General features: G+C 45.5%; 1 protein-coding gene across 2 annotated transcripts in view; it reads right to left on the reverse strand.

Annotated features, from left to right (window-relative positions):
* GPAT2 (glycerol-3-phosphate acyltransferase 2, mitochondrial) overlaps positions 1 to 16899 on the reverse strand; it is a 100767-nt gene extending 83868 nt beyond the window's left edge. The window contains exons 1-7 of one of the 2 annotated variants that reach the window (XM_040345925.1): positions 16755 to 16899; positions 16554 to 16618; positions 11080 to 11193; positions 10927 to 11000; positions 7980 to 8090; positions 7107 to 7259; positions 2390 to 2489 (exon numbers count right to left, since the gene is read on the reverse strand). In XM_040345925.1, the coding sequence (XP_040201859.1) occupies positions 2390 to 2489; positions 7107 to 7259; positions 7980 to 8090; positions 10927 to 11000; positions 11080 to 11193; positions 16554 to 16595 (594 nt within the window). In that variant the 5' untranslated portion in view covers positions 16596 to 16618; positions 16755 to 16899. The remainder of the gene's footprint in view (positions 1 to 2389; positions 2490 to 7106; positions 7260 to 7979; positions 8091 to 10926; positions 11001 to 11079; positions 11194 to 16553; positions 16619 to 16754) is intronic. The other variant, XM_040345926.1, reaches the window with a different exon arrangement.
* Positions 16900 to 17658: the final 759 nt, after the last annotated feature.

The following is a 17658-nucleotide window of genomic DNA, read 5'->3' on the forward strand; positions in this document are numbered from 1 at the left end:
GTTGCGCCTACTACGCAGACTTATTCCATTTATCCCCAAAGAAGACGTAGCAGTCGTGGTGGGAACAATCGTGAATTCCAGACTGGACTATGCTAACGCCCTTTACCTCGGACTCCCAAAGTACCAAATCTCCCGTCTGCAAGTCGTTCAGAATACGGCCGCCAGACTGGTGACTGGGAAAAAAAAATGGGAATCAATCTCACCTTCGTTGAGAACCCTTCACTGGCTGCCAGTAAAAGACAGAATTGCATTTAAAGCACTCTGCCTGACACATAAGTGCATCCATGGGAAGGCTCCGCAATATCTTTGCGACAAGATAGAACCTCACAATTCGAATCGCGTTCTGCGATCCACCGACCAAAATCTGGTCAGGGTACCAAAAACCAAATACAAGTCCAAAGGAGAAAGAAGGTTTGCTTTTCAGGGTCCTAGACTATGGAACGCTTTACCAACCAGCATTCGGTTGGAGGAAAACCACCTGACTTTCAGAAGACGAATCAAAACTCTGCTCTTTTGATGTCATGAGACACGAACAACTAGCGCCCAGAAGCGATTCAGTTCGCATGCGCCGCGCTTTATAAGTTTTTCATTCATTCATTCATTCATTCATTCATTCATTCATTCATTCATTCAATCTATTAATCAACTTGAGTACAACCAGCCTGTTTTTTTTTCTTAAAACAATCAGTGCTGCCAGCTAAAGTTAGCAACACTGATCATTGCACGCACTGGCAGAACACAATAACACTGCAGGAGTGATTCCCCCATCCACAGGTCAGCAGGTGAGAGGGTGTGTGGGGACAGGCTGGGGAGAGATACTAGTCAGTGGCTGGGTAGGCACTGGTAGTATTAGAGCCAGATACACACAGGTTACATACGCCACGATCGTTAGAGCGAGAACAATAATTCTAGTACTAGACCTCCTCTGTAACTCTAAACATGTAACCTAAAAAAATGTAAAGCATCGCTTAGGATACCAAAAAAAATTGTGCTAACTTAACTAACTAACTGTTTTTTTAATGAATGAAACATTTTTTTCCAAAAAAACATGTTTGAAAAATTGCTGCGCAAATACTGTGCTAGAGCTGCACAATTAATCGTTAAAAAAATCGTGATCTCGATTCAACCCCCCTGACGATCTTCAATCCAGAGTTTGCTGATTCTTTCATATAACAAGTGGAGAGACTTTCAGCTTTTCAAAAGAAAATATCTGGGCAGTCTGCCAAGTTTTTAACAGGAAACATTGTAACTGACACTTCCTTCTTAGATCAAAGGGATACACTTCTGTGTGTAAAGAACAAATCTGGGCAGTCTGCGAAGTTTGTAAACAAAATGAAACATTGTAACTAACTAACATTGTAACTAAATTTAACCACTTAAAGTCCAACACTTGTTTCTTAAGTTAGAAAGCAATATTATTTGCTGGAAAATTACTTGGAACCGCCAAACATTATATATATTTTAGCAGAGACTCTAGGGAATACAATGGCTATTGCTGCAATATTTTATAAAAACAAAACAGTGAAGTTAGCCCATTTTTTTTGTTTTAATGTGAAAGATGATGTTACGCCGCAACAATCGTGAGAGAATCGTGATCTATCTTCTAAGCAAAAAAATTGCAATTCTCATTTTAGCCAGAATCGTGCAGCTCTGTACCCTGCAACATAAAAAGTGCAAAGACCATCATAGAGTCATTTTCTAGCAAAAAACAAATGATGATTTTTACATGTAGTAGAGAAGTGTCAGAATTGGCCTGGGTGGCAAGGGGTTAATTACCATGAGTAATATACAAATAATTATTATAAGCACTGTGATCCTATCAGTCTGCTGTAGTGTGTCAGCTTGTATTTATATTGGCCGCTCTGAATGTAGCTTCTGACAGGCTGTGCAAGCAGGCCCGTATCTCCGGAACTATAAATGATAGCCGTCCCATATTTTAACCAGTTGTGGGGTAGCTCTTCCCATGCCTACCCCCAAATGTGGGGTTTCTGTGACCTCTGGTCATCGAGCTACAACCCCCCAAATTCGATCTTAAAAAAAAAAAAAAAATTTTTTTTTTTTTGGGCAAATGGGCCTATCTTGAGAAAGGGGCCTGGAGCTGCAGCTCCATCAGCCCCATTGTTAATCCGGCCCTGGCTGAGTAGGACTGCTGCGCACAGAAGTCTTTTTATCTTAATGCATAGAATGCATTAGGATAAGACCTTCTGCCTTTACAACCACTTTAAAATAAAACTGCCATGTCTGAGGTAAAGTGTACATACTGAGTTTAAAATGCAAAACATAAAAAAAATTGACAATAATGGTATTTTAACACACAGCAGCTTTACAGCTCAGCGTCACTGTCATAAATGTGCAAAGCTATAAAAGAATAAAAGAGGGGTCAGCTCACCGCAACAGACACTTCTAGGAGTGTAGCCACCTGTCCACAATGAAGCTGGAGGTTCAGATACAAGCGTTGCAGCAGCTTCAAAAGTATCCAGCGCACAAGCCTGGGAAAAAGAAAAAGAGTTGCCTTACCAACAAAGAAAATAACACAGTACCAAGTACATGGTACAGCAGGCACATATCAGGAATATGAAATGTTGGAGTAACAAACACTTTAAAGCGGAGTTCCACCCAAAAGTGGAACTTGCGCTTAAACCACTCCTCGCCCCCTTACATTCCACATGTAATTTTTATTTTTTTGGGGGGGGTGGGGGCTTCAGTACCGCTTCAGGGACCGCTTAGGCGATATGTCATTTCGCCTACGGCAGCCCCTCCCTGTAGGCGATCGCCTGGGGCACGTGACAGTTCCCAGGTGATCGCCTGACCACTCAGAGCGCAGCCATGAAGCCAAAAGTCACGGCCGGGTGCCCACAGTTAGAATGGAGGCGCCAGCAGAGAAGGGGGGGGGGGGGGGGGCCAGGAGCAGAGCTCCAGGCGCCGCTGGACAGTGGAGCAGGTAAGTGTATGTTTATTAAAAGCCAGCAGCTATGCTTTTTGTAGCTGCCGACTTTTAATAAACAAAAAAAGGCTGGAACTCCGCTTTAATAACATCTAGTGTATAATATAGGGAAAGAAATGTTTTCTCTGTACATAAAAATTACAACTAAAAGCTCCTGTGTCACAGTCTAAAACAGGTCCCAAAACCAGTTACTATGTAATCCACAGGCCTGAATAGGTTTAAAAAAAACATTTATCTGTATATCACATGCTTCCTACCACAGACACTGCAGCTCCGGCGGGGGGGGTTTATCAACAGTGCTGTCAATTCAACTGTACAAATAGGGTAATCTCCCATCTGGTAGCGGGTGATCAAGGGGATTTCATCTCTTTCAGGTCTACCAGAGTGAATATCTGTATACTTTTTCACAGCCAATATCTCCATGCACACTCTCAGGCCCCGTACACACGACCGAACATGTCCGATGAAAACGGTCCGCGGACCGTTTTCATCGGACATGTCTGCTGGGAGCTTTTGGTCTGATGTGTGTACACACACACACAGACACCATCAGACCAAAATTCCCCGCGGACAGAGAATGCGGTGATGTAGAAGACACCGACGTTCTCTAACACGGAAGTTCAGTGCTTCCACGCATGCGTCGAATTCGACGCATGTGCAGGATTTCGGGCCGCTGGTTATAAGTCATAACCAGCGGACATGTCCGATGAGTCGTACTAACCATCGGACATGTCTGACGGACATGTTTCCAGCGGACAAGTTTCTTAGCATGCTAACAAACTTTTGTCCGCTGGAAACCTGTCCGCTAGGCCGGAAAACTGTCCGCTAGGCCCTAAACATGGTCGGACATGTCCGTGGACATGTTCGGTCGTGTGTACAAGGCCTCATACACAAGCAATAGTGTCCTTGTAAAGCTTTTAATAAGACTTGAATGGCCCTATTTAACCCGTATATTACACAATTATGACCAACAGTACAAACAAATGGCAACTGCCCAACCTATAACTGGTCTTTACAGCAAGGAGCACATGGAAGGGCAACGCATGTCAAAACAAAAAACAAACAAAGTATTCCCAGCTAAACTTACCAGCTAGCCTGCAACAAAACAAATTGTCCTGAGAGTCGGTTCACACTAGGGCGACACGACTTCCAGCGCGACTTTCAGAGGCGACTCCGACACGACTTGAACATGAACCACAGGGCGATCTGGGGCGATTTACAACACAACTTGAAGTCGTCTCCAGGACAGGAGACTTTCCAGTGGCCAATAAAACAACAATCAGCTCTGGGAGAGGGAGGGGGAGGGAGGGGAGGGAGAGGTTTGCCTGAGAAATGTATGTTATCTTCCTGGAAAGTCGCTTCAGTTAAGACAGTGATCCGACTTCTGAGGCGATTTCCATTGAAATCAATGGGTACAAATCGCCTACAAGTCGGATTGAAGTAGTACAGGAACCTTTTCTGAAGTCGGATCGCCTTGAGTCGTGTGTATTAACACCGCTCCCATTCACTTACATTGTTTTTCTCTACAGCGCGACTTGGGACGACTTGAGGCGACATGAAGTCGGATCGCAAGTCGCCCCAGTGTGAACCGGCTCTAACAGTTCATGCTAAAAACAGGGCTGGCTGGTAAGTTTCTGTTTGGCTACAAAATTATGGTTTTGGCCCAATTGCTTGGGTTAAACTCCTCTATATGGATCCAGTAGCAAAGGTACAGGTGAACAATCACATCTCCACCCCCTTTATCAAAGAACAAGGCAAGGTTGCCCATTATCTTCCCTATTATTGAATTTGCCATTGAGCCCCTAGCACTTAGTACCCTAACGGAGTTCATATCACTCTACACCAGGCATGTCCAAAGTCCGGCCCGCGTTCCGGTTTAATGCGGCCCCACGGGTAATTTGGATATATATCTCTTTTGAAGCCCCCAACAAATCCCCCGAGCATCGTGCTTTCAGAGGCTGCATTCATGGCAATAGTGAGGCTGCATTCATAGCAATAGTGAGGCTGCATTCATTTCATGGCAATGGTGAGGCTGCATTCATGGCAATAGTGAGGTTGCATTCAAGGCACTTGTGAGGCTGTATTCATGGAAATGGCGAGTCTGCAGATGGGCACTGATCAGGCTGCATTGATCTGCACTGACCCTTATTTTGCTTCACAATTCTATTTGAAATTACATTTTTTTTCCTGAAACTTCTCTCTAAACTACTTGCCGACCAGCCGCCGTCATTCTACGGCGGCACGTCGGCTCATCTGGGCGAGAGCCCGTCATACTACATTGGCTTTTTGCAGCCACTAGGGGTGCGTGCGCGCCGCTGGAGGCGCGCGCGCCCCGCGCTCATCCGTGCGGGCGCGATCGCCGCCGGGCACCCACGATTGCTCGTTACAGAGCGTGGACCGGGAGCTGTGTGTGTAAACACACAGCTCCCGGTCCTGTCAGGGGGAGAAATGCTGATCTTCTGTTCATACAATGTATGAAGAGAAGATCAGCGTTTTCCCTAGTGAGGCCACCCCCCCCCCACAGTAAGAACACACCCAGAGACATACTTAACCCCTTCCCCGCCCCCTAGTGTTAACCCATTCACTGCCAGTGCCATTTTTATAGTAATCCTTTATGTCAGGGCTCAAAATTTCAAGTCTGAGCTACTAGCAAGGCCTCAGGAGTTACTCGCCACTAGTTGCCCCACCTAATTCATACACTGCCCTGCGCCTAATTGCACCCGTAAACACGCCCTCGTAGATTATCTCATGGAATGACAATGTTTTATGCAGAATCAAGTTACAAAATTAAATATTACCAGCAACAACTTTAACAAAATGGGACAGGGCACTGGGGCAGACCAGAGGGACAGGGCACTGGGGGCAGACCAGAGGGACAGGGCACTAGAACTGGGTCTCTTCCCCATTCTCTTGCTGTCTCCTCTGCAACTCCCATCCATCCTCTCTCTCTCTCCCATTCATCAGGAGCCTGTGTGTGCGGCTCCACGCTTGCATGTCCCCACTTCCCCCTTTTATTCAGGCTGGCAGAGAGGAGAAGAGCTGCAGCACAGCGGGAGGGAGTACAATCCAGCGCTGAGATCCACACAACTGCACAGCCATCGACACCATAGCACAGCGCACACTGACAGCGCACAGCACACATTGAGACCAGTCTGTTCACAGTGCTCAGGCTAAACTGTTGGACACTTACATAGAGCACAAGGAGAAGAAAACTGCACAAACTAGAAGGCTGCCGCTCTCATGTCAGGGCAACTTTCAGTGAGCGCTGCACCGGAGTGGTAATTTTGGCAATCCTCCACCTCACTCATTACTTTCTGCTCTCCAGCTACATTGGTCGGGGCCCGGGGGAGGGGGGCAGGCTCAGAGAGGTCATAATGTTGGGTCCCATGGCTTAATGAGAATTGTAAGTAGAGCACCTGTGTACTGCTTTGCCTGTGCGCGGCTCACCAGACTACTTTTCCCCGAGCATGCACCTTTCCTCTTCGGCTGCCAATCTCATCGGGACTCTAAGTGTAGGCACAGATTGGAGGGAGATTGGTCATGCAGCCCTGTCATCACTCGCCCCCAGCTTAAATCCACTCGCCAAATGCTAGTAGGCGAGTGGAAATTTTGAGGGCTGCTCACACACACACACACATCTAGTTTCTACCCCCACTTCCGCTCAGATCTTCTAGGCAATCTGAGTGGAAATTCAACCCCCCGTCTTTGCCCACAACCTTCTGGGACACATAATAGGTCGCAAAAAACTGCGGGACCATTCACATAACGCAGTAGGACTCTTGCATGTGCAGTGGAAATTCAGCTGTGAGGCCGCAAGGAGTCACATCCGGCATCCCGCTCTAAACATGCTTTGTGCAGGGGACCAGAAGACCAGCAAAGAACCGGGCAGAGTAAGGATGGTGCTGGATCCTCGGACAGGTAAGCGTCCTATTATTAAATATCAGCAGCTACAGGGTTTGTAGCTGCGGATTTTCACAATTTCTTTCTAGGGTGAAAAAATCCCCTCCAATTGTATGCTGCATGAAAAATCTTGAGCTTGCACACAATTTCTTCTCCAATTGCAAGGAAAATAGGCAAGGCGTAAAAAAAATTACAATAATGAATCAACACGTTGTTTAAAAATAATATCTTGCATTCTTGAGTTGTTCTTTAGAAATATTACCTTATGAGAAACGGAGATAGAGTCTGCTGGATGTGTCGCAGAATCCTCAGCACCTCCTTCTGACCACTGCCTGGAGTTTTTGCACAGCTCAATGATTTTCCATGTTTTTCTATGTCATGCTCCTCTTGTTCACCTTTAAATGTGGACTGGACACTGTTGCAAAAGACAGCAAAGAAGAAACAGAAATGTAAGCTGAAAAACAAACAGAAAAGGTAATATACATGGATTTGTTATGTGCTTAAAATAAGAATCTGAAAAGAATTCTGTTAATGAACACAATAACACCTTGATTTTCAGAATCATTTTAGGTATTGAGCTGAATGCCATTTAGCTGTGAAAAACACTAGAGACTCTGGTCATACAATATTACACCAGCAGAGGAAAGAGCATGAAGCAGTGGAAAACCAGTGCCCACATTGTCATAATTAAGAATTCAGTTCTCTTCACTGCCGGTTTCCCTTACTTAAGATGCCCCTGCAACAGAAGCCGACAGGTGAGAACGTCAATGGATCCTTGGACAGGTAAGATTAAAAGTCTGCAGCTACAGCATTTGTAGCTGCTGACTTTTACATGTTTTGGGGAGACTGGAGCTCCTCTTTAAGTTCTGCTTTAAGCTGCATACTTTATGCAGTGTTTTTTCTTCTTCTGCCATGATTGTTATCCCACAAAATACAAAAATACAAATTTGGCATTTGTTCCAAAATGCAGTTGCTGTGTTGAAGTTCAGGGTATGTAAAACAAACCAACACAGGGTGGAGATATCTATTCATTTACAGAATTTCTACCTTTTCCAAGATTCTTCTTTAGTGCCTTTTACTATGATTAGAAAAGGCTCAAGAAAGCAAAAAAAAAAAAAATGAATTTAATTATTACCTGGGATGCTTGCAGACCATTTCTGTCAATTCAGAGTGGATATCCTGGTCAACCGATTGCTGCCATACAAAGATGACACAACACAGTCTTCTGACTAACCAGCCGCGATATCTATGCATCACAAAGAGTGGAAAGTGTCTTAGTAGATATCAGCCAACACTTGGGCTTTTTTTTTCGTGCCATTCTGTTCCATCCCTCATTTGTTTGGCAATGTAATCAAAACATCATGGAAGACAATATTAACACTTTAAGGGTCTATACACACACACTAGGTCGATAAATGATACCAGAAACCCTGGCAGAAAAAACATCAATAAAAATAGTGACTCCTATTGAGAGTTTATGCACGTCAAGCATTTTTTCTGCCCGAAAGCTTCTTTCAAAATGTGATCCTGATGGGGTTTTTTCTCTGCCTGAAACTCTCAATGGCAAATATGCCTGTAAACGCCCCAATATGCATAGACAAATAGGCTGACATACAGCTGCTTATACAGGCCCTTACAAACCACTTTTTGATACAGGCAAGCCTATAATAAGGTTTACCTGTAGTTACCCTGGATATCTCCTAAACTTGCACGGTTTGGGCACATGCGCACTGAAACAATGGCACCTCGTGCCGTTGCTTCAGTTAGACTGTGCCGTTACCAGCGGCTCCCGCAGAAGTAACTCCAGGAGTAATGTCGGCGGCCGGTGCTGTTTACAGGCATCGCAGCTGGTGCTTCAATGTCAGGTGAGTAATTCATAATGAGCTAGTATGCTATGCATACTAGCTCATTATGCCTTTGTCTTGCAGGCGTTTTTTTTTTTTCCCTTTCAATATGGGTTTACAACCACTTTAAAATGTTTCTAAACCCGTAAAATCAGTCTGTATATGCAGCATAGCATGCTTGCTATACTCGCTGTGGTACCTAAGGGGTTCACATGCCACAGGCACAATGATTTGTGTCAAGGAAAATTTTGCGTGGCTTGGCTATAACTTTTTTTTTTACACTTAACTTTAATTTTTATTACCGTATTTTCCGGCGTATAAGACGACCCGGCGTATAAGACGACCCCCTAATTTTCCAGGAAAAATTTTGGTTTTGGGATATACTCACTGTATAAGACTACCCCCTTCTTACTGTCTTTCTGGAAGCTGAGGGGTAGCCAGAACCGCTGACAGAAACAGTCTTTTTCAAATCTCACTGTGCCATTACATTCCTCACTGTGCCATTACATTACATTACATGCCCAGACTGTGCCATTACATGCCCCCACATTGCCACTGTGCCATTACATGCCCCCACATTGCCACTGTGCCATTACATGCCCCCCACATTGCCATCACTTGCCCCCACTGTGCCTGTACTTGTTGCCCCCAGTGCAATAACACTCACTTTTTTCCCCAGCGCTGACAGTCCCCCATGCTGCGATCGCGAGCGTGTATTGATTTCAAAGCCGCGCCTTCACTGCAGAGTGTTCTGTGATAGGAGGAACAAAAATCTTCCCAGCAGCGCCTCTGTTATGTTTTCCGCCTATCACGGACGTCTTCTCATCTCGTCCGAGGATGAGAAGGCATCTGTGATAGGAGGAACAAAGAACAGAGGCGCTGCTGGGAAGATTTTTGTTCCTCCTATCACAGAACACTCTGCAGTGAAGGCGCGGCTTTGAAATCAATACACGCTCGCGATCGCAGCATGGGGGTCTGTCAGCGCTGGGGAAAAAAGTGAGTACTTAGCGTATACCCGGCGTATAAGACGACCCCCGACTTTGGATGCATTTTTTTGCATCCAGAAAGTCGTCTTATACGCCGGAAAATACGGTACATAGAAGTAGGGCTGCAACTAACGATTATTTTCATAATCGATTAGTTGGCCGATTATTGTTTCGATTAATCGCATAATAGCCTTTAAAAAAAAAAATTGCATTTTTAAATATTTTTGGACCAATTTGTTGTTGGGCAGATTACAAAACACAAATTGCCGCAAAAACACATTGCATGCTTTTCAGCAGCTTCTCCATTGAAGTATATTGAACCAAAAAAAACAAAATGGCACCGTTTTGCATTAAAAAGTCCTTGCCCTTTCCAAATACGCAGAAGCTGAAAAAAAAATCATGGATGTGAATGTGTCCCATAGGAAAACCTGTAAATGATCTGTAGTGTGTTTCTGCAAAAAGCACCAAAAAACAGAGGTGTGAACCCAGGCCTGAGATGTTAAGTAACATAATGGGGTTAAAAAAAAAGTACAAAAAGAGCAAATAATCGCTACTGTAAGGGGTTCATTTTTTTACTGTGGGACATTGAAAGTAATATTTACAGTAGCGATTTGCTTTTTTGTACTATAAAGGGCTAGTTTTTGTTCTTTTAACCCCATTATGTTACTGGCCGATTAATCGATTATGAAAATTGTAATCGATTCATTTCATAATCGATTAGTTGTTTCGGCCCTACATAGAAGACCAAAAGTCCTTTATGTGTTAGCATTTAGTTGTGACAGGTTCTGTTTAATTGAGAATCATGGGTCTATTTGACCCCCCCCCCCCCCCCGATGTCTCACTGAAGCCAATTGAGTGCAGATTGAGTGACTCACAAGTGGAACAGTGGAGCCCAGGCAACATAGAAGGGGGCACACCACCAAGGGTCAATGGAAACGCTTCGGTGGATCACTTCCTGACAGCCAATAGCCGGGTTGCAAGATTTACATGCACTGCTGGCTGCTACAGTGCACGTGTGTAAAACCTGTACCTCCAAAAAGCGTTAACCTCCGCTGTTCTGGAAATTTAGCACCAGGAAGAGGACCAAGCACCCTGCAAAAAAAGAATTCTACAAAAAGCAGCAGCCTGCATGGCATGAGACATGTGTCATTACAGGCAAGCGATGTGGCTGCAGCTATATAGGAAACAATTTGGACTAAACTTCAGCTTTCATGTAAACTGACTACAATGTTTATATTCTTTTATGCAATACCGTGTATTCTCCTCTGTTATACGGATGACATTGCAGAATCCAAGCCTTGTGTGCCTCTTGTAGAAAAAGCTTTCCTAGAGAGAAGAGCGGGATCCATATTGTGAATCACACTAAAGCAGAGCAGAACAAACAGATTCAAGTCTCGGCACTCACCATACTTTTGGGGGTACATGACTGACAAGGCTGCCCCACAAATGGACGTAAAATGCCATGGAAAGGGGACACTGTCTCTATCTTCTGGCCAAAGCCAAGGGAAAAGATCTTGCTCTGAAACATCAGAAGACAATGGTTGACAGCAAAGACAGAAAAATCTTAACAGGATCACAAATACAATTTAATGATTAGACGTAACCACTCCCTCTCTCAGGTTTATCAGCAATCACTCCCAATGCTTTGGCTGTAGTCTCATTCTATATTCACTCATGTAACATATAAAAGACTATCATGGGGTAGTATATCAAATAATTTATTATGATTAAAACATATAGAGTTATTCCACTCACATGCAAAAGTGCCTGGGAGCCGGCACCGAGCTAATCCAGCGGTAAATAGGAGTATACAAATGTACAAGTATGTCCTGGTCCGCATATGTGATGCCTCACTTTGTCGCCTGCGTTCCCAGCCTCGTTATACTCAGACTGGACATGATTAGCTTAGTGCCGGCTCCCAGGCACTTTTACATGTGAGTGGAACAACTATATATGTTTTAATCATAATAAATTCTTTGATATACTACACCATGATAGTCTTTTATATGTTACATGAGTGGCTATAGAACGAGACTACAGCCAAAGCATTGGGAGTGATTGCTGATAAACCTGAGAGAGGGAGTGGTTATCCATATGAACCAAAGGCAGGTTTCTGGGTCCATCTGGTGAGTGGCCATTTTATCCGGTGACGGTGTAGGCACTATTTGCGGTTAAGGTGGAAACATAGCTGGGCATCACTGCAAGAAATTATCTATTAAGGACTTTCTTAGCACATATTTATATATTTTATATTTTTTTCGTATATAATACATTTTTCTTGCTTTCTTGGGGCACATTCAATCTGTGGATTGTAATATTAGCATATTTGAAATCTTTTTGGATTTATTTCACATTTTTTTGATGGATTGAGAAATTCATATGTTATAGTTTGGCACAGGGCACTGTATTGGTATTTATTGCACACCATTTGTTAGTTGTTTGCACATTAAAGCGGTTGTAAACCGCATACTGGCTGATTATGAAATACTTACCTCGGAACGAGGTGAAGAACACTTACCTGGTCCACGCCGAGCGAGATGTCATCTTGCTCCGGCGTGTCTTCCGGGTATCGCCGCTCCAGCGCTGCGATTGGCTGGAACGGCGATGACGTCACTCCCGTGCGTGCGGGAGATTTAAATTTGGCAAGGTCCGGCGGCTGCCGGTCCTTTCGCCGTGGATCCCCCCTGCACATGCGCCGCTGCAATTAGCGGCGCATTGCGAGGGGAATATCTCCTAAACCGTACAGGTTTAGGAGATATTCTTTATACCTACAGGTAAGCCTTATTATAGGCTTACCTGTAGGTAAAAGTGAAAAAAGTGGGTTTACAACCACTTTAATTAATAATCATAGACACATGTACATACTTTTTGTTTTTTTGAGTAACAAGTTCACAGGATCAGTCGTGGTAAAATGTTTACATAAATATAAGTTAGCGCAATACACTTCACAAATACACAAATCTAAATCCAACCTTTGAAGTTGCACTTTTATTGCAGCAAGACTTAATAAGAATATTGATATTATCTTGGCGCCGGTAACACACACAACTTTTTCTAATCCCTACACTTGTTGTGATATGCATTCCTGGCCCCTGGGCTCTCCTGTGTGGTGTACTCCTAGCCTCTGCACTCTATGGTTTACACTACCGACTCCTGCGTTATACAGACATTGGGGGTTATTTACTAAAGGCAAATCCACTTTGCACTACAAGTGCAAACTACACTTGAAATTGCACTTGGAAGTGCAGTCGCTGTAGATCCGAGGGGGACATGCAAGGAGAAGAAAAAACAGCATTTTAGCTTGCACATGATTGGATGATAATATCAGCAGAGCTTCCCTTCATTTCAGATCTACCCCTCAGATTTACAGCGACTGCACTTCCAAGTGCACTTTCAGTGCAATTTCAAGTTTGCACTTGTAGTGGATTTGCCTTTCGTAAACAACCCCCATTGTGTAGTACATTTCATACTCCTGACCACTGAATTATGTACACTGGGCCCAATATAACATACTCCTGACCACTGCATTCCAAGTACATTATATACTCTTGAGGGCAGGTTGTGTGCAGAAAAACATTTTAATAAAAAATTTCCTGTATTTTTCAAACTTTATAACACAGAAATAATAAAGAGACAGATTTGTCAGTTACAGAAGGAAAGTGCCTAGAGCAAAGGTAACAACACAGAAAGATTCCCAGGTGAGTTATATCATAAGAGAGCAGCCGAGCCCTGAAGACCAGTGCCATTCTACCCAAAAAATAATAAAAAATCAGGGCCATGAACCTACACCGTACTCAGGAGGGTACTGCACTCTGTTGTGGTTTGAAAAAGAGACCAATGGAACCTTTTTTTGCAGAAACTTCTCTTCGGTATGGTTCACTCCCCCCCCCCCCCCATCAGGTTTTCCATAGTTTTGATTTCATCGACCTTACTTATCCAGAGACCAACTGAGGGGGCTGAGATATGTTTCCAGCATAATGGAATGCAAGATTTTGACATATTAAGATGTATTAGTAGGGATTTCTTATAATGTGTGAGGGAAATGGTGTCAGGTATAGAAGAAAGGTGGCTTAATATCTTGAATATCATATCAGAAATCTCATAGAGCAGGTCAGTCCCTGAAAACATGTAGTAGATAGAGACCCTTTATAATTACAGTGGAACCTCAGATTGCGAGTACCGCGGTTAACGAGCGTTTCACAATACGAGCGCTATATTTTTTAAAATCCTAACACGAGCGAGATGTCTTCCAAACGAGCAGGATTCAAGCCAAAGCGATGTGCAGTACCGCATTTGGCCAGAGGTGGGGGGGGCGGGAGCCGAGCGGAGTCGAACGGTGCAGATCGGACCCGATCAGGCCGTTCTGAAATATGTCGCTCCTGAGCCTTTCTGAGGTTTGCCAAACTGTCCTCGGGCCTTTTTGTGTGTTCCCGAGGCTCTCTGGCGCCCCACCACCTCTGGCCGCATGTGGTATTGCATACCATTGAAGTCAATGCGGAACTAATTATTTCCGTTTCCATTGACTTCAATGTTGACAGGTGTGTACTGACTCCTATTTAACATGAGCACAGTTTTAGGCCCCTTTCAGACGGACGGCTGTTTTGCCGCAGTTAAAAGCACTACAAATGTTTTGTGAAATTCAAGGCTCTGATTGGCTCTCCCGCTGGCCAATCAGAGCGCACACAAGCTAGTACACGAATCGTCGTACTGGTATGGCGATTTGCGCAGCCAAGCCACCTTGCTGCAGTGGCGGGTGGTCGGCAAGTGGTTAAAGCTGAACTCCCAAGCTTGGCCCAAACAAACTATGGGGGTTGTTTACAAAAGGCAAATCCACTTTGCACTACAAGTACAAACTACAAGTGCAAAGTGCACTTGAAATTGCATTGAAAGTGCAGTGGCTGTAAGTCTGAGGGAAAGATCTGAAATGAGGGGAAGCTCTGCTGATTTTATCATCCAATCATGTGCAAGCTAAGATGCTGTTTATTATTTTCCTTGCATGTCCCCCTCAGATCTACAGCAACTGAACTTCCAAGTGCACTTTCAGTGCAATTTCAAGTGCACTTTGCACTTGTAGCGCAAAGCGGAATTGCCTTTATTAAATAACCCCCTATGTCCCTCACTAACATGTGTAAAGCCACTGGATGCGCAACACAGTAGAGTCTATCACAGCAGCGCTCAGCCATTAAAAAAAAGTGGTGTATTAGGGTTGCTACCAAATTCCTTTAAAACAGAACACATGAATTACACAGGTTCTGGGGATTTATTGCAGGTAAGGCTCCAAATGAGTTTAATTACCACCTAAATCTCCCACAGAACCTGTGTAATTAATGTGTTTGGTTTTTAAAGGGATGAGAGGGTAACCCTATTTATACCACACATGCAGCGAGCGGCCTTCCATGTTAGTGAGGGACATAGTTTGTGTGTGCCGCACAACCCAAGTGTAAAACCTAGCATTAGCGCCATTTCACACTAGAACGCTTGTGCACATCTTCTGTTCTGCACGTGAACTCTGCCTTTGCAAGATGCGTGTAGGTGCCAATGTTAATGCCAAACGCATCTCGCAAATGCAGCGGTGTGATCTGAAAGAGCACTACTTATTCCACGTCCCGTGTGTTTGGCAGCCCATTTAGGTGAACCACTTCCTGCCCTCGCTAAAGCTTAAAGTGGAGGTTCACCCTATAGAAAATTTCTAACACTACATCCAGCACCGTGCTGCATATAAAATGACACTGACCTTTATTTATTTTTTGCCGTAGATATCGTTTAGCCGTAGAATTCACCGCGGCTTCCGGGTAGGGAATCCTGCGGGAGTGGGCGTTCCTATTGTCATGCCAATTGATTGACATACTAAACGACGGCGCACACAGCGCGTCATGACTTCCCGAAGGAAGCTCGGTTTGGCTCGGCTCTATTTGGCGCCTGCGCCGAATCGAGCCGGTCCGTTACCACCTGATCAGCTGTCAGCCAATGACAGCTGATCATGGAAGTAAACAGAAGCCAGTTATCAGCTTTTTTTTCTCTTCACGCTGACAGGGTGAGGAGAGAGGAGGAAAACCATTAACTGGCTTCTGTTACAGCAAGGAACTCCAAACTACAGCCCTCCAGTTGTTCCAGAACTACAGGTGGAAAAATCTTCTGTGCTGCAGCTGTCCCCAGAGCCCCCCCCCCCCCCTTTTTCTTACCTGAACCCCCCCCCCCTTTTTTTCTTACCTGAACACGGTCGTTCCAGCAACGGGGACAAGCACAGCAGCTCCAGCCACTATCTCGGGTCCGCATTGGATAGATTGATAGCAGCAGGAGCCATTGGCTCCCGCTGCTGTCAATCAAATCCAGTGACACGGGGGTGGGGCTGCTATCTGTGTCAATGGACGCAAGAGCGCCCACACAAGTGCCCCCATGGAAAGAGGCTCTTCGTGGGGGCACCCTATGTAGAGGAGGAGACAGGAGTGCGGCCAGGGTAGGGTTGCCACCTCATCCCTTTAAAACAGAACACATATGAATTACACAGGTTCTGTGGCTAATTAAGGTGGTAATTAGACTCATTTGGTGCCTTACCTGCATTAAATCAACCACAGAACCTGTGTAATTCATATGTGTTCTGTTTTAAAGGGATGAGGTGGCAACCCTAGGCCAGGGGACCCCAGAGGAGGAGGGTCAGGCCGCTTTGTGCAAAACCCTTGCACACAAGGGAGGTAAGTAGAACATGTTTGTCATTCAGAAAAAATAAAAAGGTAGCTTTACAATCACTAGATGAACATCAGACCCGGAGCACACGTGTCCTAATGTGAACCCGGCCTGTAGAGTCCCATTAGTACAAGGACAGTGAGGAGGAAATGAGGCCACAACTACACACATTGAGCCCATAAGAACATCACTCACTGTGATCCTGGAAGATGGGGGCGGTGCTTCCTCTGATCCCATCCTGGTCACCGGCAGGGCCGCCACTGTAACAGAACACACATGGCCTGGAACACGCTGCTCTCCACATTACACACATGTTTACAGTAGATTTGCTCTCCCCTCCCCCCGGACATGTATGTAGCGGCAGAGCTGGGAGATAACTGCGAGCCTCATACTTACCGCCAACCTCCGTCCGCACAACAAACAGTCGCTGTCTACGGTGCGCGGCCTTCAGTCATGTGACTTCCGCAGCGGCAGGCGCACACAGGACGGCCTGGGCAGGGCGCGCGCAGTCATGGGGGTGGTCCCGGTTAGACGCAGCCGGAGTCATGGGGGCGGGGCCCGGCCACAGCTACCATCATGGGGGCGGTCCCGCTTAGACGCAGCCGGAGTCATGGGGGCGGGGCCCAGCCACAGCTACCATGAATCATGGGGGTGGTCATGGTTAGATGCAGCCGAAGTCATGGGGGCGGGGCCCAGCCACAGCTACCATGAATCATGGGGGTGGTCACGGTTAGATGCAGCCGAAGTCATGGGGGCGGGGCCCGGCCACAGCTACCATGAATCATGGGGGTGGTCCCGCTTAGACGCAGCCGGAGTCATGGGGCGGGGCCTAGCAAGAAGAAACACGAGTCATGGAGGCGGGGCCTGGCCAGAGACGGACAGCAAGACCCAGCTTGGAGTGGTTTTATGTAGTGTGGGTGACTATGAGAAGTCTGATTCTGTAGGTTCTTACCACCAGGGCCAATTAAAAGGCTAAGTTTCCCTAATGTTAACCATTTGAGTTCCAGGAGTTCCCTGCACTCACCGCTCCACCCTTCGTGGCTTCCTCGGCTTCTCCAGGCCAACCCGATCCCCCTCCTGCCCTGATTGGCCGAGAGGAGAAGTCGGAAGACAATAGCGAATATTGATCCGCTATTGTCACAAGTGGGTGGGGTTTGGGGCGCAGTGCTCTGTGCCCCAAGCCCAGCCTTATTACAAACCAATTAGAGCCTCCGACTCGAATCATGTGCTTTGGGGGGAAAAAAACTCATACAAAATGTATAAGTCCAGCGCCCCCACATGCATGTCACATGCAAACTAG

The sequence above is a fragment of the Rana temporaria genome, chromosome 3 (genome assembly GCF_905171775.1).
Source record: "Rana temporaria chromosome 3, aRanTem1.1, whole genome shotgun sequence".
Classification (NCBI taxonomy): domain Eukaryota; kingdom Metazoa; phylum Chordata; class Amphibia; order Anura; family Ranidae; genus Rana; species Rana temporaria.